The sequence below is a fragment of the Engystomops pustulosus genome, chromosome 9, assembly GCF_040894005.1.
Source record: "Engystomops pustulosus chromosome 9, aEngPut4.maternal, whole genome shotgun sequence".
Classification (NCBI taxonomy): domain Eukaryota; kingdom Metazoa; phylum Chordata; class Amphibia; order Anura; family Leptodactylidae; genus Engystomops; species Engystomops pustulosus.
In genome coordinates this window covers 8,448,985-8,473,705 of record NC_092419.1, presented here as the reverse complement: position 1 = coordinate 8,473,705, position 24,721 = coordinate 8,448,985, and the positions used below count along the sequence as shown (strand labels likewise).

General features: G+C 43.8%; 1 protein-coding gene across 5 annotated transcripts; it reads left to right on the top strand.

The window, feature by feature from the left end:
* Positions 1–1,258: 1,258 nt before the first annotated feature.
* Positions 1,259–22,482, top strand: LOC140077979 (cytochrome P450 2A4-like). Of its 5 annotated transcripts, none has more exons than XM_072125677.1 (9): positions 1,259–1,428; positions 5,118–5,280; positions 6,880–7,029; positions 14,569–14,729; positions 16,464–16,586; positions 17,970–18,111; positions 20,260–20,447; positions 20,691–20,832; positions 22,097–22,482. In XM_072125677.1, exons 1-9 carry the CDS (start codon positions 1,399–1,401, stop codon positions 22,279–22,281), a joined length of 1,284 nt encoding a protein of 427 aa, XP_071981778.1. In that variant the 5' UTR covers positions 1,259–1,398; the 3' UTR covers positions 22,282–22,482. The 5 variants fall into 5 exon arrangements, with proteins under 5 accessions (XP_071981778.1, XP_071981777.1, XP_071981776.1 ...); XM_072125676.1 differs by having other exon boundaries at positions 16,461–16,586; XM_072125675.1 differs by having other exon boundaries at positions 16,410–16,586.
* The last annotated feature ends 2,239 nt before the right edge of the window (positions 22,483–24,721 follow it).

Below are 24,721 nucleotides of genomic sequence, written 5' to 3'. Positions count from 1 at the left end.
AGAAATGGCTGTTTTCATCTTGGTATTGAAAGGATTTAGAAAGTTCATTTAATACAGCTTCAACGCCGAGGCTCTGAAACGCCCATCCTGTCCTCACAGATAACGCTGGAAGGCTGCCCAGCTCCTGCTGGATGTCAATACAAAGGGACATAGTACAGGCAGAGCTGTAGTCACGGAGGCACAGAATGGCTCTGAGCATAGCTCCCAACCGTCCCGATTTTGACGGGACTTTCCCGTTTTTCGTACCCCTGCCCCGCGTCACGGGCAGCTATGATATTGTCACGGATTCTCCCCCCAGGTCCCGCTGTGTCAGCATAGTAAATACTTTGAAAGCCTGAACTCACAGTACAGAATGGCTTTTACAGACATAGGGAGGGAATCCTTTTCAGAGAAGTGTCGGGCTTAGCGCAGAGCAGGGACCACGTCATCAGCTTCAGATCTGTCCATATATGGTCACTGCATCTCCTAGAGTTCCCCAGAGCAGACATCGGGCAGGGAATCCTTTTCAGAGAAGTGTCGGCTTAGTGGAGAGAGCAGGGACCACGTCATCAGCTCAGATCTCTATCTGTCCATATATGGTCTCCAGGTCTTCCCCAGACACAAGCTCTTTATATAATTAAATTAAATAAAGTTTTGGCCAGGCTGAGATTCGAACCTGGGACCCTCTGCACCATAGACAGGAGCCTAACTAACTGAGCTATAAGCCCAGTGATACAGAGCTGAGGATTTCTGGTAAGTAAGACATGTTATCTGCCATTTACACTGTGACACAGAGAGGGATCTTCTCAGAGATTATTATTGTAATTATTGAGACTATTATTATTATTATTATTATTATAAATTTTATTATTATGGAGATGATTATTAATAATGGTAAAAATAATAATAATCATCTCAATAATAATAATAATAATAATAATAATAGTCTCAATAATTACAATAATCTGAGAAGATCCCTCCCTATATACCAAGGCAGTATATAGTTCTTAGTTACCAAAATTCTCCACTTGTTAATCACTGAGGCTATAGCTCAGTGGGTTGAGGCGCTGTGTTATTATTGTACATGGACACTGCAGGTTCTGGGTTCAAATCCCAATGAGGATAATATTTTTTTTTTTTTTTTTTAAATTATGATTTTTATTATTTTTAATATGGCTAAAATTTGGGGCGTGGCCAGGGAGTGATTGGGGGTGTGGCTTAGGGGGATCGCCATTTTGTCCCTCTTTCCTTTTCCCAAATGTTGGGAGGTATGCTCTGAGTATTACATCAACGCTTCTCCTGGCGACTGCAGTCACCCTACTAATTTATCTCATTAAATGGTGGATTAGGGTGAAACAGAAGAACCTACCTCCAGGACCTACCCCTCTGCCAGTCCTTGGGAATGTCCTGCAGATCAACATGTCAGAAATACCACAGTCGTTAGTTACGGTACGTGCATTACAATCGTACTGTGATCAGAGACCTGGCTAGAAAGTAATCCTTGTAAGACCTCATGCACATGAACATGAAAATTTAGCAATTTTCTATTGTGGGTGTCTGCCATTGACGAGTGAGCTTTATTCATCCCACCGATGTCCATAGGAAATGGCAGAAGGATTCAAATGTATACATTTTTTCAATACAAAGATAAAACATCCATTTCCCTCATCTCTAATTTAAGGGATAGGAAGGTTATGGACACTCGTGTGCCGTAGGAGTCAATAATTACATATGATGCTTAGTTCCTATAGTAAATTAATATGCACTTGCAGCTGTTTTTTGCACTGAACTTTTTTTGTGGCTGTTAAGAAAATAATTCATGTGGCAAAATATAAGGACAAACTAACACAAACCCCCATTGGGGTTCATTTAGTAAGGGTCCGTCAAAAGCATTTTAGTCGGGTTTCCCGACGATTTTCGTTCTGCGTCGAATTGCCCCGGATTTTTGGTGCGTGCGATCGGATTTTGGCGCATCGGCGCGGGCTTGCACGCGTCAGAAATGGGGGAGGGGGGAGGCCCATCAACAACACGCAGGATTTAACATTTAGAATTGTGTCGCAAGACACGCACTCCTAGCACTGGGAGGAAGAAGGTGAACTCCGGCAGACCTGAGCGCAGAAGTGACGGATGCAGGAACTTGGGCGCACAAGCTTAGTGAATCGCGCAGACCCGAATCCTCGTCAGACAATGCACCACGGGATGGGCGACAGGACCGGGTAAGTAAATCTGTCCCACTGTGGTGCACAGTTTAGACCAGCTAAATCAGGTCTAAAAGTAGAACCTGACTGACTTAAACTGCACCAGATTTATCATCACTTTGATGAATCTGGTGGAGCTCTAGATTAATGTTTTTGAGGTCTTCACTGTCAGAGTCTGCAACAATAATGACCTCCCCCCATTGTGTGTACTACAATGCAGCTGTATTACCTAGGGGTTTTGCTGGTAAATCTATAGGCAGTCCATATAATGTGCAGTTACCCTATGGGATAGGAGATAACAATGTACTTGGGGGGCTCTGGCTGTTGGGATCCCCACCAGTCATGACAATGTGCAAGATGAACACATGCCCAGCCATTCCATTCTACACTTTGCAATTTCCATCACCCCAATAGAAAGTGAAAGGAGCAGCAGAAAAAAAAATGTTGCCTCTCCATTCATTAATGAGAATGGGACCTCATTATGGTGAGTGGTGGAGGCCCCAGAGACTGCTCCATCACTGATCAGATTGTTGTCCGCAGGATATCTTAATATAGTGAGAATGGGTCTTTCCTCACTCAATCAAAATGGATCAAAATAATCAAAATGGATCAAAATAATTTACACCTAAATATCTACTTTATTCTTCTAATATCTGCAACGTGGCTCTCCCGGGGCCGGGACACAGTATTGGGGCAGTTGGAATCCCAAGGACTTAAGTGGCTGGCTGTAGTGTGGACTCGCGGTGGCTTGGTCCACAAGTATAGGCCTTGTTCAGACCCATGAGAGCCAGGAGGGGGAGGGGAAAAGGGGTCCACAATATAATGAACGCATCTCCTGGTGTGTGTGGTACCAGGGCAGATAGTGTGGGGGAGGCCGATAATGGTAGCGGCAGCAAATAAAATCTACAGTAAGAAAAGAAAATTATATTTCCCTCAGTCCTGTTATAGAAAAGATGAATTTTAATGGATAAAAGTGAAGAAAAATTTGTACAATATATAAATTATATGTACAGTTGTTATTATCACAAATTTTTAAATATAAAAAATTAGAATTAAAATTGAATTCCTCTATGTTAGAGAATAATGATTTACTAAACAGGTTCCTTTATAATCCACTGATAACATGGAATCTAACCGCCAGCACCATCAGCAATCAGCTGTGATTTGTAGAGGAAGCCAATAATAAGCGTTTTATGCAGCACCCCCGCAGGAGAGATGAAGTATTACATGGCGTCTGTATAGAGTCATAAGATAAATATGATACGTGGATTTGTTGGGTGCTCCAGAAACAAGTTCTTTGTTGCTCTTCTCCTTACTAGCAAATAAAGGAGAGTCCTAAAATATCCTCCTGTGTTATTATTCAGAATACCCTTGAGTAATTCAGAGATTAATACAAAAAAACATTTGTAATGAGGACTCTGGACTCCTGGAGGATAGACAGGACAGTGAGTCCTAAAACTAAGCCACCCAAACTGCCTCCTGCTTGCTTCTGCGTATACTAAGCGATATCGAACAACCACAGAGACAATAAAAAGGAAAAAAACAATAGGGCGTAGTCCAGGTAACAACAGAGATAGCAGAAACAGCACAAAATCGTAGTCCAAAGGGATAGTCACTAAACGTAAGCCAGGATCATGTAACCAGATGTTCAGAAGTAAAGAAAGAAGAGCACACAGAGTTATCTCACAGAGGATAAGCAGGTCAAGCAAATATAACAGCGGCACTGGACTAAATGTGAAACAAACACTTGCAGGAGACTCTGTTTCAGGTGATTGGAGCAGAGATCTGTCAGTCACAACAGATTACTGTTTCTGGACCAGAGCAGACTACAGGAGGATAAGGTGCAGTCAACTCCAAATTAGCCAAATACTGCACTTTACTCCACTTGGAGTTCATAGGGTGCTCAAGTAGTGCAACTAGTCCATAGATAAGTAAAAATAAAAACTTGACACTCCTTCTTTATGATGAAACTGTAAATTGATTAAGTGATAAGCAATCCAAAAAGTAATTTTGTGTAATGGTTCAGTCTTAAGACCTTCATCAGACACGGAGTGCAGGGGGATTGAGGGCTGAAGAAGCGCGGAGCTGACCACTAATAAAAGGTTGGATATAAAAATTGTGGAAACCGTCCACCAGAGAGGAGAGGTTTCCACCAATCCTATATACAACCATATATATTAAGCCAGCTCCACGTTTCTTCAGCCTTCCATCCCCCTGCAATCCGTGTCTGATTCCATATGTGATCCGTGTGAAACGTTACACAAAATTACTTTTTGGATTGCTTATTACTAGAGATGAGCGAGCACTAAAATGCTCGAGTGCTCGTTACGAAACCCCAACGGATTCGGAAAAACCGCCGCATTTTTTTAAAAAAAGTGTCGCTTGACACGCGTTTACCTGCCCCCTCCTGGCTTGGTGAAGTTCAGTGCATTCCGAGGAACTTCAGCGCAGCAGCGACATCTAGTGGACATTGGGGGAGCTGCCTTAGTGAATCGCCGGAAGACCCGAATCATCCACACAGAATGCGCCGCTGGATCGAGAATAGACCGGGTAAGTAAATCTGCCCCAGTGAACACAGGATCATTTAAGTGCAGAACACATTGAAAGAACACTATTCTTCACATTCCAGATGTTCCGAACATCTCCTAACTTATCGGAAGACACGTGCGAACACCTGCAAGTGAAGAATAGTGTTATTTCAATGTGTTCTTACAAGGAAAACATCTGGAAACATCTGAAATGTATTGTTCTTCACTGTTCTCTCGTTAACTAAATGCTCGTTATCGAGCAGGGGAAATACTTGTCCAAGCAACGAGCCGGTCCGAGTCTGCTAATACTCAACCGAGCATCAAGCTCGGATGAGTATACTCGCTCATCTCTACACCTAAACCTTTGGCGCGGATGTTAAAACATGTTTTTATAACTTTTATATTTCCATAGTTGAGCCAGAAGTATGGACCTGTTTACACCATTTATTTAGGAAACCTTCAATCGATAGTTCTGGTTGGGTACGACACGGTGAAGGAAGCCTTGGTGGACCACAGCGATGCTTTTAGTGGTAGGGGGGACACCGGAGCGGGAGAATTTTTTCAGAAGGATTTTGGTAAGTTGTTAAAATTACTGTTGTTCTTTTGGAACTGCTTTTAGTTTGATTTTCATCTGCCAGACAAACTTTCTTCTAAAATACTACATCTCCTTAGGGTGAGCCTAGTATTGCAGCTTGGCTCAATTACAGTGAATAGGGCTTAGCTGCACAATCAAACACGACCAATCTACTGGTATGGGCTTGTTTTTAGGCAGTTATGGTTTTTCATTCTAGTACAAACCTTTAAATGCATACTTGATTCTTAACAATATTTTGCCTTATTGTTTTACTATTCTTCTTTATTTTTCGAGCTAAAGTTAAAGAATGAAACTAATATATTGGGGCTCATTTACTAAGATCCGAGGACTGTGCTATTGTCGGATATTCTGATGATTTCCGCCGCATTTAGCAGGGGGTTTTGGCACAGGTGATCAGATTTTGACGCACCGGCGCCGTCTTTCAGGCAACACAAATCTGTGGGGGGGGGGGGGGTGCCATCAAACGATTCGACCAATTCGGACTAGGTGCGGGATTTAACATTTAAATTGTGTCGCAAGCCATGCACTTACATGCATCGGGAAGAAGAAGGTGAACTCTGGCAGACCTGAGCAGGGAGCGACACATGCAGGATATCGGGTGCACGCTCGTAGTGAATTGTGGCACAATCCATGATCGTCGGACATTCCAGATCGGGGATCGCGACGTGGACAGGTAAGTAAATGTGCCCCATTGCCGCATTTCTTAATTATTTATTTAATCTTCCGATGAAAAAACTGCCTTGGCACATTTAATGTTCCGTGACTTGAAATACAGGCGGTCCCCTTCTCAAGGAGACCCGACTTACAGACGACCCCTTGATAAAGACGGACCTCTCTACCCACTGTGACCTCTGGTGAAGCTCTCTGGGTGCTTTACTTTAGTCCCTGACTGCAATGATCAGCTGTTTCAGCTGATAATACTTGGTCCCATTACAGCAAAAAAAATTGTCACTGGGATAAAAAAAAAAAATAGTTTGGAGCTACAATGATAAAATATACAGTTCCGACTTACATACAAATTCAACTTAAGTACAAACCTAAGGAACCTATCTTGTACATAATCCAGGGACTGCCTGTACAGTAAACATGTCTATAGTGTCAATAATTATTATAGAAAATCAACAATTTATACCTTTTTTTTTTTAGCTCACATGTATACCAATGCCAGCAATGTAAAGTTGTCATCAAAAGTCAATACAGGGATTACTGTTAACTTGCCCTGAAGATCAGGGTCCAGGATCCAGGCTTTTCTGGGGTAGTTAATTTAAAAAAATGATAGAAAAAGTAGATGTAGGATTCATAATTTTCCATAGAGTTATGGAAGAACGAAGCAATAGACATCCTGCTCTGCCACATAAAGCAGTGATGTATATTGGGGCCCATAAGATTGATCTGTGTCTGGGCCCCTACAATTCTTTGTAATGTTGTATACTAGGGTATCAGATATCGAAATGGGTTAGCAATATATGATGAATTTTGCTTTGGTGTATTTCTCCTTTTTTACATCTTTCCTGCTTCAGCTTAGTACATCCATTGATTTTTGCATATTTTTAAGTTGGTTGCATGCTGAATCTTACAGGGGTCATAGCAAGCAATGGAGAAAGGTGGAAAATCCTTCGTCGTTTTTCTCTGACAACTTTAAGAAATTTTGGAATGGGGAAGAGGAGCATCGAGGAAAGAATCCAAGAAGAAGCTCATTTTCTTAATGAGAAATTTCTGGAGGATAAAGGTTGGTGGAAATCCAAAGCCAACGGTGATTGATCCACAATAATGTTGCATACTATAATCATGATTCATGGATTGATCTTGTGTAGGTAGGTTTACTCGTTAACATGCATACTCAAATGGTGTGTACTCAACAAGTCAACTGGTGCAACACCATTGATAAGTGTCAGGGATCGGGGTCAGTGAACCCCTTGGACCACCATGGACGATGACACAAGCCGACACCTGGGACCGGAATCTAAGTGGCACCCGGTCTTCACCAGAGCCCGCCACAAAGCAGAATGGTCAGCAGGTCGTTCACAGGGGTGACAGCCGGTGGCAGCCAAGGTCGAGGTATTGGAATGGAAGGCAATGGTTGGGGACAAGCAGGTGGTCAAGACAGACGGCAACGGTTCAGGGTCAGAGACAGAGCAGGAGGTCAAGTCAGGGCACACAGAGCACACAGACCCTAACCCAAGTCGTGGGTCGCGGGAGCACTCATGACAATAAGCTTTATAGACACATCCCTGACTATGCACATGCCATGGTATCAATTATTCTAGTGTCTGTCTTATGGTGATACAGTAATTAATTACACTGCAGGAAAGTGATCAAGACTCCATTCTCCATGTAACCAATTTTTGACAAACCTTTGGTGTGTACAAGTCCATGTTAAATCTGTTCCAATGGCTAACCATTAGTGAATAGTGGACGCATATTACAAAGAACATAACGAGTTCAAGGCCCCAAACCCAGACTTCATTTTGAAGTTTGGCTTTGGCATTTCGGCTCACCCAGCTTTTCACACTCACCAAGATTGGTGCTGGTACCAATAAAGAATGTTAGTGTTGGGTTCCCAAACTAAACTTTTGTTCTCAGCCTTTTTTTGACCCTCCTGTTTCCTCTCATCCCTACTAACTAGAGATGAGCGAGCACTAAAATGCTCGGGTACTCGTTATTCGAGACGAACTTTTCCCGATGCTCGAGTGCTTGTTTCGAGTAACAAGCCCCATTGAAGTCAATGGGAGACTCGAGCATTTTTCAAGGGGACCAAGGCTCTGCACAGGGAAGTTGGGCCAAACACCTGGGAACCTCAGAAAAGGATGGAAACACCACGGAAATGGACAGGAAACAGCAGGGGCAGCATGCATGGATGCCTCTGAGGCTGCTTAAATGCACCATTATGCCAAAATTATGGGCAACAGCATGGCCATGACAGAGTGACAGAATGAAGCTAGATAGCATCTAAAACATCCAATAATTGACCCTGACACTATAGGGGACGGCATGCAGAGGCAGCGGCAGCAGCGGAAGGCTAGAGAGTGGCATGGCGACATACCCTAAATGGACTCAGGCTTCAAACCAATGGGTAGCAGTGAGAAACCAAAGGAGGTGAGCAAGAAGCGCTCAAATAATATCGGTACATGATAAAAGTTTGCCAGTATATTTTGTGGATTACACAGCAGGGTGGCGACAAAGTTAACATGGAAGCCATGAAAACAATCCAAAATTCTGCCTGACACAGCTCATTTGATAAGGGGACGATGTATGGAGGCAGTGAACTAGTAGTAGATTAAAGGTGCTGCAGTTAAAACTATGTTAGTTGGTTCTTGGCATGGAGCTGCCGCTCCGCTGCCAGGCGAGCTTTCGCCAATCCAAGCCCCTGTCTCTAGGCTACTCCCCAAACAGCACTTCTAAGAACCTTTTGTATAAGATCAAGTGTAGTAGCGTTCTTATAAGTTTAGGATATGGCGGGTGAGGGTAATGTAAACATCTGCGCAAGAAGCGCTGAAATAATATCCGTAAATGAAAAAAGTTTGCCAGTATATTTTGTGGATTACACAGCAGGGTGGCGACAAAGTTAACAAGTTTGTTGTGGAAGCCATGAAAACAACCCAAAATTCTGCCTGACACAGCACGTTTGATAAGGCGGGCATGTATGGAGGCAGTGAACTAGTAGTAGATTAAAGGTGCTGCAGTTAAAACTATGTTAGTTGTTTCTTGGCATGGAGCTGGCGCTCCGCTGCCAGGCGAGCTTTCGCCAATCCAAGCCCGTGTCTCTAGGCTACTACCCAAACAGCACTTCTAAGAACCTTTTGTATAAGATCAAGTGTAGTAGCGTTCTTATAAGTTTGGGATATGGCGGGTGAGGGGAATGTAAACAGATGCGCAAGAAGCGCTGAAATAATATCCGTAAATGGTAAAAGTTTGCCAGTGTATTTTGTGGATAACACAGCAGGGTGGCGACAAAGTTAACAACTTTGATGTGGAATCCATGAAAACAACCCAAATTTCGGCCTGACAAACCTCGTTTGATAAAGGGACGATGTATGGAGGCAGCTATATGGACGACTTTTGGAGGTAGCAATGGAGACAACGTGTGGAGGCTGCTATGGAGACAATTCAATTTGGATAGTGCCTGTATGTGGCAGTCCAAAAAATTTTTCAAACCAGAGGAGCAGGTAGGTGGCCCTCCAGAAAAATGGAATAGATTGAGTGCCTGTATGTGGCAGTCCAAAAAAGTTTTTAAACCAGAGGAGCAGGTAGGTGGCCCTCCAGAAAAATGGAATAGATTGAGTGCCTGTATGTGGCAGTCCAAAAAAGTTTTTAAACCAGAGGAGCAGGTAGGTGGCCCTCCAGAAAAATGGAATAGATTGAGTGCCTGTATGTGGCAGTCCAAAAAAGTTTTTAAACCAGAGGAGCAGGTAGGTGGCCCTCCAGAAAAATGGAATAGATTGAGTGCCTGTATGTGGCAGTCCAAAAAAGTTTTCAAACCAGAGGAGCAGGTGGGTGGCCCTCCAGAAAAATTGAATAGATTGAGTGCCTGTATGTGGCAGTCCAAAAAAGTTTTCAAACCAGAGGAGCAGGTAGGTGGCCCTCCAGAAAAATGGAATAGATTGAGTGCCTGTATGTGGCAGTCCAAAAAATTGTTTAAAACAGAGGACCGGGTCGGTGGCCCTCCAGAAAAATTAAATGCATAAAGTACTATAGGTAGAGCCAGTGGGCCCTGTCAAAAAATAGCCAGTTTCCTCTGCTTTACTGTACAAAGAGCAGGAGAAGGAGGAAAATGAGGAGGAGTAGGAGTGGATAAATTATTCAGGTTGAGCTTCCTTCACCTGCTGGAGATTGGAAATTTGGAGAAATCCAGGCTTTATTCATCTTGATAAGCGTCAGCCTGTCAGCGCTGTCAGTCGACAGGCGTGTACACTTATCGGTGATGATGCCACCAGCTGCACTGAAAACCCGCTCGGACAAGACGCTAGCGGCAGGGCAGGCAAGAACCTCCAAGGCGTACAGCGCCAGTTCGTGCCACATGTCCAGCTTTGAAACCCAGTAGTTGTAGGGAGCTGTGTGATCATTTAGGACGATGGTATGGTCAGCTACGTACTCCCTCACCATCTTTCTGTAAAGATCAGCCCTACTCTGCCGAGACTGGGGACAGGTGACAGTGTCTTGCTGGGGTGACATAAAGCTGGCAAAAGCCTTGTAAAGCGTACCCTTGCCAGTGCTGGACAAGCTGCCTGCTCGCCTACTCTCCCTCGCTACTTGTCCCGCAGAACTATGCACTCTGCCGCTAGCGCTGTCAGAAGGGAAATACTGTTTCAGCTTGTGCACCAGGGCCTGCTGGTATTCATGCATTCTCACACTCCTTTCCTCTCCAGGGATGAGAGTGGAAAGATTTTGCTTGTACCGTGGGTCCAGGAGAGTGAACACCCAGTAATCGGTGCTGGAATAAATTCTTTGAAAGCGAGGGTCACGGGATAGGCAGCCTAGCATGAAATCTGCCATATGCGCCAGAGTACCAACGCGTAAGAATTCGCTCCCCTCACTGGCCTGACTGTCCATTTCCTCCTCCTCCAACTCCTCCAATTCCTCTTCTTCTGCCCATACACGCTCAACAGTGAAGGACTCAACAATGGTCCCCTCTTGTGTCTCGCCAACATTCTCCTCCTCTTCCTCCTCATCCTCCTCCACCTCCACCTCCTCCGATATGCGCTGAGAAACAGACCTAAGGGTGCTTTGGCTATCAACAAGGGAATCTTCTTCCCCCGTCTCTTGTGAGGAGCGCAAAGCTTCCGACTTCATGCTGACCAGAGAGTTTTTCAACAGGCCAAGCAGCGGGATGGTGAGGCTGATGATGGCGGCATCGCCACTGACCATCTGTGTTGACTCCTCAAAGTTACTCAGCACCTGACAGATATCAGACATCCACGTCCACTCCTCATTGTAGACTTGAGGAAGCTGACTGACCTGACTACCAGTTCTGGTGGAAGTTGACATCTGGCAGTCTACAATCGCTCGGCGCTGCTGGTAAACTCTGGATAACATGGTCAGTGTTGAATTCCACCTCGTGGGCACGTCGCACAACAGTCGGTGAGCGGGCAGTTGGAGGCGGCGCTGCGCTGCCCTGAGAATGGCAGCATCTGTGCTGGACTTCCTGAAATGCGCACAGATGCGGCGCACCTTCGTGAGCAAATCAGACAGATTGGGGTATGTCTTGAGGAAACGCTGAACTATCAGATTTAACACATGGGCCAGGCATGGCACATGTGTCAGTCTGCCGAGTTGCAGAGCCGCCACCAGGTTACGGCCGTTGTCACACACAACCATGCCTGGCTTCAGGTTCAGCGGTGCCAGCCACAGATCAGTCTGCGCCGTGATGCCCTGTAATAGTTCTTGGGCGGTGTGCCTTTTATCGCCTAGGCTCAGCAGTTTGAGCACCGCCTGCTGTCGCTTAGCGACGGCACTGCTGCTGTGCCTAGAGCTACCGACTGATGGCGCCATGCCCACGGATGGTCGTTCGGAGGAGGAGGTGGAGGAGGGGTGGGAGGAGGAGGAGGCATAGTAGGCCTGAAACACCTGGACCGAGGTAGGCCCCGCAATCCTCGGCGTCGGCAGTATATGACCAGCCGCAGGGTCACACTCGGTCCCAGCCTCCACCAAGTTAACCCAATGTGCCGTCAGAGATATATAGTGGCCCTGCCCGGCAGCACTCGTCCACGTGTCCGTGGTCAGGTGGACCTTGTCAGAAACGGCGTTGGTCAGGGCACGGATTATGTTGTCTGACACGTGCTGGTGCAGGGCTGGGACGGCACATCGGGAAAAGTAGTGGCGGCTGGGGACCGAATACCGAGGGGCGGCCGCCGCCATGAGGCTGCGAAAGGCCTCGGTCTCTACTAGCCTATAGGGCAGCATCTCCAGGCTTAGCAATCTGGAGATGTGCACATTAAGGGCTTGGGCGTGCGGGTGGGTTGCACTATATTTGCGTTTCCGCTCCAGCGTCTGGGGTATGGAGAGCTGAACGCTGGTGGATGCTGTGGAGGATCGTGGAGGCGACGATGGGGTTTTTGTGGCAGGGTCCTGGGCAGGGGGCTGACTATCAGCTGACACAGGGGAAGGAGCAGTGGTGTGCACGGCCGGAGGTGAACGCGCTTGTTGCCACTGAGTGGGGTGTTTAGCATTCATATGCCTGCGCATACTGGTGGTAGTTAAGCTAGTAGTGGTGGAACCCCTGCTGATCCTGGTTTGGCAAATGTGGCACACCACAGTCCGTCGGTCATCCGGTGTTTCCTTAAAGAACCTCCAGACTTCCTAAAATCTAGCCCTCGCCGCAGGAGCCCTTGCCACGGGAGCTTCACTAGTTGACACATTTGGCGCTGATGCACCAGCTCTGGCCCTGCCTCTCCGTCTGGCCCCACCACTGCCTCTTCCAACCTGTTCTGGTCGAGGACTCTCCTCCGTCTCAGAAGCACTGTGTTCACCCGGCCTCTCAACCCAGCTTGGGTCTGTCACCTCATCATCCTCCGATCCCTCAGTCTGCTCCCCCCTCGGACTTCCTGCCCTGACAACAACTTCCCCACTGTCTGACAACCGTGTCTCCTCATCGTCGGACACCTCTTTACACACTTCTTCCAGTACGTCAACAAGGTCATCATCACCCACAGACTGCGACTGGTGGAAAACCTGGGCATCGGAAAATTGCTCATCAGCAACCGGACAAGTGGTTTGTGACTGTGGGAATGGTCCAGAAAACAGTTCCTCAGAGTATGCCGGTTCAAATGGCAAATTTTGCTGGGAGGGGGCAGACTGGGGGGGAGGAGGCTGAGGTGCAGGAGCTGGAGGAGTGCCGATTTCGGTGACATGGGTGGACTGCGTGGAAGACTGACTGGTGGACAAATTGCTCGAAGCATTGTCGGCAATCCACGACATCACCTGTTCGCACTGTTCTGGCCTCAGCAGTGCTCTACCACGATTCCCAGTAACTTCAGACATGAACCTAGGGAGTGTAGCTCTGCGGCGTTCCCCTGCTCCCTCATAAGCAGGTGGTGTCTCACCCCGCCCAGGACCACGGCCTCTGACCCCTGCAGTAGTTGGACGCCCACGTCCCCGCCCTCGTCCTCTACCCCTAGCCCTCGGGTTAAACATTTTGAAAATGAGAGTTATAACTTGAATTTTTTTTTTAACTTTTTTTTTTTGTTTTTGTTTTTTTTTTTGTGTTTTTTAGTTTTTAAAACCAAACGATGCTATCCTATTGCTATGGCTATTTTCTAGCCAAGTATTACAGCACACTACTATGCCAGATGAGATGACGCTGAGTTATGAAAAAAATAAACGTAAAATAAAAAAGGAAATGGCAGACTGTGCCTAATTGAAATACAACCCCGGGCCCTAATAAATTTTCCCACTTCGGTCTTTGCGATGGATATGTGCGTCACTAAAACACAGTGGTCGCAAGTCTGACTCCAAATTGCTCACAATTTACTAGTAGATGCACTGCAACAACTACAGCCTCCAGCAGATCAACCAGAAATCAAATATATATAACGCTACTGTAGGCGTAATTAAGCCGTTTGTATTCTCCTATGGCTATTTTCTAGCCAAGTATTACAGCACACTACTATGCCAGATGAGATGACGCTGAGTTATGAAAACAATAAACGTAAACTAAAAAGAAACTGGCAGACTGTGCCTAATTCTACTCAAACCCCTAATAAATTTTCCCACTTTGGTGTTTGAGGTGGATATGTGTGTCACTAAAAGCTAAACACAACGGTAGCAAGTCCCCCTGCAAATTCCTCACAATATGGTACTAGCTGCAAATAATAAAAAAAAAAAATTAGAACGTTATTGTAGCCCTAAGAAGGGCTGTTGGGTTCTTTTAGAATCACTCCTGCCTAACAGTAAGCTAATATAACAGCCTAACTCTTTCCCTGACCAGCAGCAGCTCTCTCCCTAGCGGCATCCAGACAGAGAATGATCCGAGCAGCGCGGGCAGCGGCTAGTCTATCCCAGGGTCACCTGATCTGGCCAGCCAACCACTGCTATCTACGTGTAAGGGTACCACGTCATGCTGGGTGGAGTGCAGAGTCTCCTGGCTTGTGATTGGCTCTGTTTCTGGCCGCCAAAAAGCAAAACGGCGGGAGCTGCCATTTTCTCGAGCGGGCGAAATACTCGTCCGAGCAACGAGCAGTTACGAGTACGCTAATGCTCGATCGAGCATCAAGCTCGGACGAGTATGTTCGCTCATCTCTACTAATAACCATTTGTTTTTACTTTTTAACAGATACTCCAATTGACCCAACATATATATTGCGACTTTCTGTTTCCAATGTTATTTGCTCTGTCGTGTTTGGTGAAAGGTTTGACTATAAGGACCAAAATTTTTTGAGACTCTTGAACAGTCTACAGGAGCTAATACGACTGTTGACCAGTCGCTCTGGACAGGTAAATATTACAAAATGGCTTGCTCTCCCCGACTTTAGAACACCTGGCTCACAGATGAACCCTAGTTATGGACCTCTTTGCCCATTGTGACCTCTGATCATGGTTTACTTTAGTCCCAGGCTGCAATGGTCAATTGAAAGGGACAATAACAATTCTGTTTGGAGTTACACTTACTAGATATGCCTGTTCTGACTTACATACAAAGTGAATGTAAAGGAAACCTACCACCAGGGATCTACCTATTAAGATAGATCGAGTGGTAGGTGCATCTAATGTTTGTAAGAATAGCTCTTTTTAGGGCTAATCCTTTACTCCACTCTATCTTTTATAATTCTGGTAATATGCAAATTATTTAAAGAGCTTGCTGGGGCAACACGACGCGGCAACTCCACGCCCCAGTAGCCTCTTTGATACTCTTACCCAGATATCTTCAGCAAGCAGCTCTTCCACAAAGCCGGATTTCTGTGCATGCACAGTGACTCTGGCCCCGGAGCAGAGATTGCGCAGCCGCCGGCCTGCATTCTGCTCATGTGCAGAGCTCCGGCTTTGTGGACGAGTACGGGCAGCTCCTATCTGGTAGGAGGATCAAAGAGCCTACTGGGGCGTGGAGTAGTAGCCTTGCCGTGTAGCCTCAGCTCTGGCTACTCCACGCCCCAGTAGCCTCTTAAGGAAATTTTCATATACCCCCCATTAAAGATTAAAAAAGATAGAGGGGAGTAAAGGATTAGCCCTAAAAAGGACTATCCTTACATACGTTAGAGGCATCTACCACCAGATTTACCTTACTAGGTAGATCTGTGGCTGTAGGTTTCCTGTAAGAGCAAACCGTAAGAACCTATCTTATACATAACCTGAAGGCTGCCTGTGCATATTTGATACATTCATCATGTATTTTCAAAAATTGCTTTACTGACTTTAATGAATTAATTGTCTCCATGGCGACAGACTACAAACATGCCTGTGCATTGTGATTCAACAGTCATACTTACTTCTATCTACATGGGATTAAATATTAAGACTATGGAGCTTATTTACTAAGGGTCCCCCGGCCGCATTTACGTCAAGTTTTTTTGCAGTTTTTGGGGATCGCGCTGCTGGGACAGGGATTTAGTAAGGGGATTGTATCACATGCGATCGGATTTATGCGACAGAAATCGGGGAGACGTGGCCGTTGGACGATCTGATGGATTCGGACTGAGCGCAGGGTTTAACATTTAAATTGTGTCGCAAGACAATGCACTTACATGCACCGGGAGGAAGAAGGTGAACTCCGGGGACTTGAGCGGGGAAGAGATACGTGCGGGATATCAGGTGCAGGATCTTAGTGAATCGCAAAGGAGTCCATGATCGTCGGACAATGCACAACGGGGATCGCGCCAGGACTGGGTAAGTAAATGTGCCCCAATGTCTGCAGTGTTGAATAACAACAAGTTTTGATTGTAGTCTGAAACTATAGAGGAATATAGCACAGCTCTGGGTAGGAACTGAAGGCAGAAAGCACAATGATATTTTTTGAGCAGTATGAGAAACATGATCTTATTTTTGGACAGCCTACACTGTAGCACTACTACAATATTTTCTGTAAGATTGAATCGATACTGTGGTAAGAAATTTACAATGATTATATAGGAGATTGTAAAGAATGGAATAATTTTTTCTATTTCTTTATTTTTTAATTAGCTTTTTAACATGTTCCCATCCATAATGCTGCACATTCCTGGTCCTCACCAGAAGATGTTTAAAATGGTAGATTACATGAAGGAATTTATAAAGAAGATGGTGAACACCCACCGGGCCACCCTGGATCAGAACTGCCCTCGTGACTTTATAGATTGCTTCCTTATGAGAATGGAAGAAGTAAGTTGAAATGAAGCAACTTATTGTTTAAACAGGTCAGCACTGTTCTTTTTCATCCTTTCATTTTTAACTTAAAGGGGTATTCCTCCCACAAAGACAAGATTCTTAAATATATTCGGGATAACAGAATATCACATTCTCTAATTCACTGTTATTAACAAAAATGCAGCATTTCACAGATATAATTCCAGATATAATTCCAACCTGTCTCTACCAGTCCTGCTGTACACAATTTCAGTTGCCTCTGGATCCAACCATTAATCTTATGACTTTAGGGTCCGGTAGATATATTGTTCTCTAGCTGCACTGAGCTGCTCCCTGCACTCCTGTCCCCACCCTTTCATTCCAGGACAAGCTCACACACAAAGACTTCCTGCGGCAAGCAGCTGAATAAATCTACAAGCTACAGGCAGATAAGGTCTTTATCAAGGCGAGGGGAAGGGAGGCATATAGCAGTGATATGTGTATGTTATAGATATTAAAGCAGAGCTGAGAATGTTATATGTAATATGCATCTCATGGATCTCTCATCTGTCTCATGTCTCTTTCTATGTGACAGATGCTAGTGAATGTTTAGAGACTAAATGAAAGGATATACAAACCTTGTACCCTGATAATCTAAGCACATTGTCAGCACACAGCATCTCATAGCACATAGGGATTATGAAGTGCCTGCTTAGAAAGTCCCCACTCACACTCTAGAATTTTACACTGACAATCAGTGATAGGAGCTAAAGCAGCAAGAGTTGTAAAATAGGTGGTTAAAAATGATCTTTATTGTGTAAACATCACTAGGGGATTGAAATTTGAGAATTTTCTTTCATGGCCAAACCCCTTTAAGTTACTTCAACATCATAGGGTCATCACATATAAGGCCTTGAAAATGTTCTTACTAGAGATGAGCGAGCACTAAAATGCTCGAGTGCTCGTTACTCGGGGCGAACTTTTCCCGATGCTCGAGTGCTCATATCGAATAACGAACCCCATTGAAGTCAATGGGAGACTCGAGCATTTTTCACTGAAAGAACACATTGAAAGAACACACATATTGTTCTTCACATACTATTGTGAAGAACAACTTTCAGCACACGTGTCTTCGGATAAGTTAGCAGATGTACGGAACATCTGCAATGTGTTCTTCACTGTGTTCTTTCAATGTGTTCTTCACTTAAATGATCCTGTGTTCACTGTTTTAATTGTATTCTTCACTATTCTTCACTGTGTTTCGTTAACTAAATGCTCAATATCGAGCCGGCGAGATACTCGTCCGAGCAACGAGCTGTTTCGAGTACTCTAATACTCGAACAAGCATCAAGCTAGGATGAGTATACTCGCTCATCTCTAGTTCTTATATTGAATAACAAGACATTTCATATTTTTTAGGAAAAAAAGAATCCAGACACAGAATTTCATGAGAAAAACCTGGAGGCGACAATACTAGATTTATTCTTTGCTGGGACGGAGACCTCAAGTGTGACTCTGAGATATGGGTTTTTGATACTTATGAAATATCCAGAAATTCAAGGTAACAATTTTGATGATTGTTTTTAATAAAACTTTTGCTCTACCAATAGGGTTGTAGCTATGTACAGTGAATATATAAAGTTCATATCATGTTATGATGCATAAGGGGTTGTAAAATATCTCCACACAAGGAGACCCTAGTATTCGTTATCGCACGTGCTACATGAGTAGACTGGAATTCCGTGCTTAATCGCTGTCTCCTCTACATCTGTTACGTTCACCAATCTCAATAGTTCTTCTTTCACCGAAAACAGAGAATAGATGCCCCAGCTGTGAATTTTAACTCGAGTATAAGCCTAGTTTTTCAGCACAAAAAAATGTGCTGAAACCCCAAACTCGGCTTATACTCAAGTAAAAAAAAATATATAGGTCTTACCAGGTTTTTGTGGTAGAATTAGGGGCCTCGGCTTATACTTGGGTCGGCTTATACTTGGGTCGGCTTAGAATCGAGTATATTTTGTGCAAATCAAAAGCAAAACTCCTTCTAATGCCTCATCGAAAATGGTTAAAACATTGAACCTTTGGTAGGTTGTCATTTAAGGGACAAAAATTAGGGGGATTAAAATACGGCATATGATGAAATTCATCAAATTCCATGTGAAAATGAAGACTACATGGGGCAGATTTATAAAAAGTATGGAACACCCGTCTCGGCATCATCCTCTCTCTCTTTGTTGTGCGGCTGAGTAAGTGCTGATTGTACCTTTGTGTCTTCCAGAACTACTGAAGTGTGAAAGTAGGTTTAAGCTATCTATGCTGTCGGGATTGATTAGTACCACACACATATCTCTTTCCTGGAGCTGTAGATCCTGTTCACAGTTAGTTACCAGTTAGATTGACAGCATCACAATAGTTATCTGCCTCCATGTTTTGTGTGGATCTCTGAGTTCTGGTCCACTCACTATTTAGACTAGGTTCTGAGATCGCAATAGTCCTGTTCACACTTCTTATGCTGCTGGTTATAGACATCTTTCTAGTTACATAACTTGCTTATGATCATTGTTTTCTTTTTATCTTGACCTTGACTCTTGTTCAGTCTACTCTACTGTTTTTGTGATTTTGTACAGAATTTTCCCTCTTTTTTGCGATCCAGCTGTCAGGATTCGAACCTGTGTTCTGGTGCCTGGTTCTGTGTCTCCTTGTTTGCTGAGCCCCTCAGCTAGTTGAACAGTTGTCTTCTGGACTATTGTGTTGAACCTACTTGTAAAACCCGACACCTGTTTCTCCTGATTAGAACTCCCCGGAGTTTACCTTGATTGCTCTGTATATATATATATGTGTGTCTACGACACTTCCTGGTTTGTGTTAGTATTGTTTGCAGTTTAGTGAGTACAGCCTGTACACTCAGGAGACCTCCTTGTTGTAGGTCTTCTTCTAGTTCCTTGGAACATACCCTTTGCTGACTGCAAGTTGTCTATACTGCACCTTCAGCTCCTGAGATACGACAGACTACTGCTCTGGTCTCTACACTCCTGTTCAAGACTGCTACGGCAGCCCCCTTGCCTCCAGCCTCCTCTGCCTTACTAAACTACTGGACTCCTGCTCTCGTCCCACTAGTACTGTGACACCAGCTCTGGAAACTGTTCCTCTGTGTTGTGCACTTTGGCATAGGTTGGGAATGTCTTACAGTTCTCTAGCCACCTCCTAGCATGGGCCGGGAAATACACAGCTTGGAAGTGGGTTTAGCAACAGGGCACAATGTCTGTGTTAACTGTCCATTCCCAGAGTTCATGTTACAAAACATCTCAAAGTAAGACTGTGCAAAGTTAGACTTAACATTTTTATGATGCTTCAGGTTTATAAAAGTGTCTAATGCTGGATGATAAATCTTGAAAAGTTTATCATTGTCTAGTCATACTTTTGACCTCCTTTAAGTTTGCTTAGTTCATGAAAATTCTGGCACATTCACATAATTTTCAGCGCACAACTTTTTCCCACAAAGCAACTTTACAGAAAATGTCTGAAGATAGAATTCTGTCATAAAAAGATTAATAAACCTGCCAATCTATGTCTTGTAAAATATGGCCCCATGGTTGTGTATTTGACATTTTCAAAACATCTTTATTTAGGTGTAAATGAACTAGGGAAACAATAGTAATATCATAACAGACAAAAGAAAATAATTTTGTTCTCTTTTTGTAAATTTAAGATAAGATTCACCAAGAGATTGACCAAGTGATCGGCAAAGATCGTTGTCCATCCATAGAAGACAGGAGTAAGATGCCCTATACAGACGCCGTGATCCACGAGATCCAGAGATTTGCTGATATTGTCCCTCTTGGAGTTCCTCATGCGGTCAGCAAGGACACAACCTTCCGCGGATATCACATCCCTAAGGTGCAGTATAATGGTCTTTTCAAGTTTTTTAATTGAAGCTTTTAGTTGGTGGTTGAAATGTTAAACTTTTTATTCAAATTTTTACTATGTTCACTTATAACTAGTCTTTATGCTTCAAAACTAGATCTGGTACCAACGGGACAGAAGAATATGTCCTACTATGAACATTTTGGTTTACTTCTTCCTAATGATCTTCTTGATTTGACTTTTCTAGATATTACCATTTTATACTTACATTTTCAGGGAACTTTTGTGTTTCCAGTCCTGACCTCGGTCCTGAAAGACCCCAAACAGTTCAAGAACCCAGAAGAGTTTGATCCTGGACACTTTCTTGATGATAAAGGCGGCTTCAAGAAAAGTGATTCATTTATACCCTTCTCCACAGGTAAAAAAGAAAATAAAAACAGCACATCATTTGTAAACTCATTGGGGCACATTTGCTAAAAACTGTGCAAACTGCACTATTTGCAATTTGCCTGTGTGGTGTAGTGAGGTGTAGTGAGGTGTAGTGAGGTGTAGTGTGGTGTGGTGTGCAGAGTGTCCAGAAATCCTGAATCTGGCGCACTTTCTTCATGAATCTGGCGCCCTCAAAGTGCACCTTTTACATGGGGCGTGCAACACACTTCTGACGGACTTTGCATGATAAATGTGGCGCATGATCCGACTGAGCACGGGAACGCCCCTTTATGTGCAAAACTATGTGTTGCATAAAAAATAGTGCAACACAAAAGGGTCGCGTGTGACATATATGTGGCGCAGGGACTTCTTAAATACGTGTGTAAGTAGTTTGTACATGAAAGAACGTACAAAATATGCCCAAAAACTGGCACAACCAACTTAGTAAATGTGCCCCATTGTTTTAAAAGAGAACAGGATGACTCTCACCTTTGAAGTTTTGCAAATTCAACAGAAATCGTGTTTCCTTGTTCTTTGTGGTGCACAGCACTGCCAGTGCCAGTAGTATAAAGTATATTCTTTATATAAAATACTTCACAAAATAAAAAAGGCATTTTAAAATAAAACGCGTTTCAAGTCGGGATCTGACTTGTAAACGCAACTGAGGATGTGTAAATAGATGCCCTGGGGTAAATTGTTAGTAACACATTGGGGGGATTGGTGTAAACCCTGCACCCCTCCTGCTTGGAGGATTGTGATACACCCAGTGGCAGTTCCTGGCTGTGGAATAAACGAATAGCATCCAGGAAGGGTGCGTTGCTCTCCTATTTGGGACGTTTGTAAAGGAATCGGCGCTGGCTTGCTCAAAAAGGACATTTTTTTAGAAAAAAGTTTCTTTTATTTAAGCCAATTATGGCAATAAAATATAAAAGAATTAAAACAATAAAAGGAATGACGCGTTTCGCGCTTCTGCAGATTCATGTGATTGTGTATACAGTCTTAGAATATATAGAGGTCTAAAAGCCTTGTTTTCTGGTTCCTGGCTGTAACTTCTGTGCCGGTGCAGGGTAAGAGCGCCCCATGTTAGCTCACTCCAACGCTGGCCACGACCCGTTTATGTTCCTCCATGACTCACTTGGCATGAAGGTGTCATAAGGGTGAAAATGGTCATGGCCAGGAAGTACAATTAAAAATTAGTTTTTCAAACATGACAAACGCTTTGAACTTTATTTTGCCTTTTCTTTTTTTGTCAGGTAAACGGATGTGTATGGGAGAAGGCCTGGCCCGTATGGAGCTCTTCCTCTTTCTAACCTCCATACTACAGAAGTTTACATTGGAGCCGACCATAGAGAGAGAGGATCTGAGCATAAGACCAGCGCCCAACAGCAATGCTTCACTACCCCATATATACCAGATGAAAGTCGTCCCTCGTCTCTGAGGAACACTTCTTACATAAAATAAGCTTAGAGTGTAGAGTTGAGCAGAGAAAACTTCCAATTCCAACACAAATACTTCATTCCTATATTAATACAGGAAGTCCCCGGGTTACGTACAGGATAGGTTCTGTAGGTTTGTTCTTAAGTTGAATTTGTATGTAAGACGGAACTTTATATTTTATAATTGTAACCCCAGGCAATTTTTTTTTTTTTGCTCTCTGTAACAACTGGATTTTAAAAATATTGGATTGTCATAAGAACCAGGAGTAACACTAAAGCTTCATTACAGTTGCCGGTGATAACTTTTATAGCTGATTATTGTAGCCTAAGGCTAAAGTACAGTAAGTTACCAACATCCAGAGGTCCGTTTGTAACTAAGGGTCATCTGTAAGTCAGGTGTTCTTAAGTAGGGGACCGCCTGTATCGAAAATTGTTAAAATCTGTAATCATTTAATGTTAATAAAACATTGAACTATGAGTAGAAGCCGTGAGTAAGGATGTTTATCAGAAACGCGTAGGCTGAATTGTTAGCTGATATGTATTGTTGTACTTTTGGATTTTTTACAGGAATTACAATAAAGCATAAACATTTTTAAATTGAATGTGGCGCGGTATCCTGTCTGAGCTATTGGAATCTAGATATACTTGTTACCAGTCAGTAGCCGCACATGTGATCAGTGATTGCTACACCGAGACTTATCTCCAGGAGCCATGTGGTGGCTATTATTCCTCTTTTACATATAGGGGCAGATTTATCAAGCTGTCTGAAAGTCAGAATATTCTTAGTTGCCCATGGCAACCAATCACAGTTCCCCTTTAAAATATTCATGAGCACTGGTAAAATAAGAGCTGTGATTGGCTGCCATGGGCAACTAGAAATATTCTGACTTTCAGACAGCTTGATAAATTTGCCCCATAATGTTTCATTGGACTACTACATGTCTTTTAATCAATTTTCTGCAAACAAATGAAACCACTCCCATGCTTAGGTCACAATACCAAAATTTCCCTATTATGGGAGGAGCTTCCATCTGAAATTGAAAATTGATCAATTGATTTGGTTTGAGCTACAACGGAGGCCGAAATCTATAGAAAAGAGTGTGGCCATTTCTGGCAAAAGGAAATAAACATCAGTATATTGAGACTATATATTAAACCTGTCATCCAGTATGAGCCTTACTATGACCTCTTAATAAGAGCATTTGATTTGCAATTTATGGTGGTATGGACTCAAAGAGTACGACTACTGTACTACTTTTGCAGTGTTGAAACCTGGTTTGGGCCAAATTCCAACAAACCCAAATTTAAAAATCTGTTGGGGTCTTTGTTCAGGTATGACTGGCTTAATTCGTTAACCAATCTGATAACACAATCTGTAGTGTAAGTGATATTTTTTGATAACTAAATGGGGCACATTTACTAAGGGTCCGTGAACCGTGATTCTGTCGGATTTCCCCAATATTTCCTTTTTGCGACGAATTTGCCTGGGTGGCATGCGATCAGATTGTGGCGCATCAGCGCCGGCTTCCATGCGACACAAATCAGGGGGCGGGCCGTCGGACAACCCGACTGATTCGGACAAGCCGCGGAATTTAAAAAATAAATTTTGTCGCAAGATCAAGCACTCACATGCACCGGGAAGAAGATGGTGAACTCCGGCGGACCTCAGTGGGGAAGTGACACATGCAGGAAATTGGACGCTCGATCTTAGTGAATCGCGGCAGACCCGAATCATCGTCGGACAATGCACAGCGGGGATCGTGACGGGACAGGTAAGTAAATGTGCCCCAATCTGTTTACACAGTTTCAGCCATGTTGACTACATCTGTATGAGGAGGCTCCGGAGTCCTGATAACCTTGATGGACAGTTGAGCTGGCCTACAGTATTATGCCAGCTCCTGCTTGGATAAGAATTGTGCTATAAGCTCCACCCATTCAGGACTGAATAGGTCCTGCTATTGGTTGTGACCAGGCATGGTGCATGAGCGCCCTACACCGGCCCACTCCACCACCTGGCACAGCACCCTCTACTCACACTTGGCATGGAGGTGGCACGAAAGGGAAAATAATTGAACACCTCGGTGGTTTGCAAGGATTATTTTAGGGGTACTGTGCCAGAAAACTGGCGCACAAACCTTGATGAATCTCCCCTATTGTGTTGATTTTGTTTTGTATAAACTATTATCAAAATATCTATATTTAATTAAAATACCGAGCACCATTTGTGTTTACTGATTTCCATTGCACACAAGTGTCCACAGTCTTTATCCCGTATATAAAAGCTGAGAGAAACAGAAAATTCATCCTGTTATTGAAAGCATGTATAATATTTCATGTAAAACACCTTTAATTCTGGCACTCCAAAAACACCCATCCTGATAATGCCCCCCAGAGCCCTTCTGGCTCATTAGCATTATTTAAAAAGTTGATTTAAGAACAAAG

Coding starts and splice junctions, on each gene's coding strand:
- LOC140077979 (XM_072125675.1), top strand. CDS start 1,399: ATGTCAGAAATACCACAGTCGTTAGTTACG. Junction 5,281..6,879: donor ATTTTTTCAGAAGGATTTTG/GTAAGTTGTTAA, acceptor TGAATCTTACAG/GGGTCATAGCAAGCAATGGA. Junction 18,112..20,259: donor GAAATATCCAGAAATTCAAG/GTAACAATTTTG, acceptor TGTAAATTTAAG/ATAAGATTCACCAAGAGATT.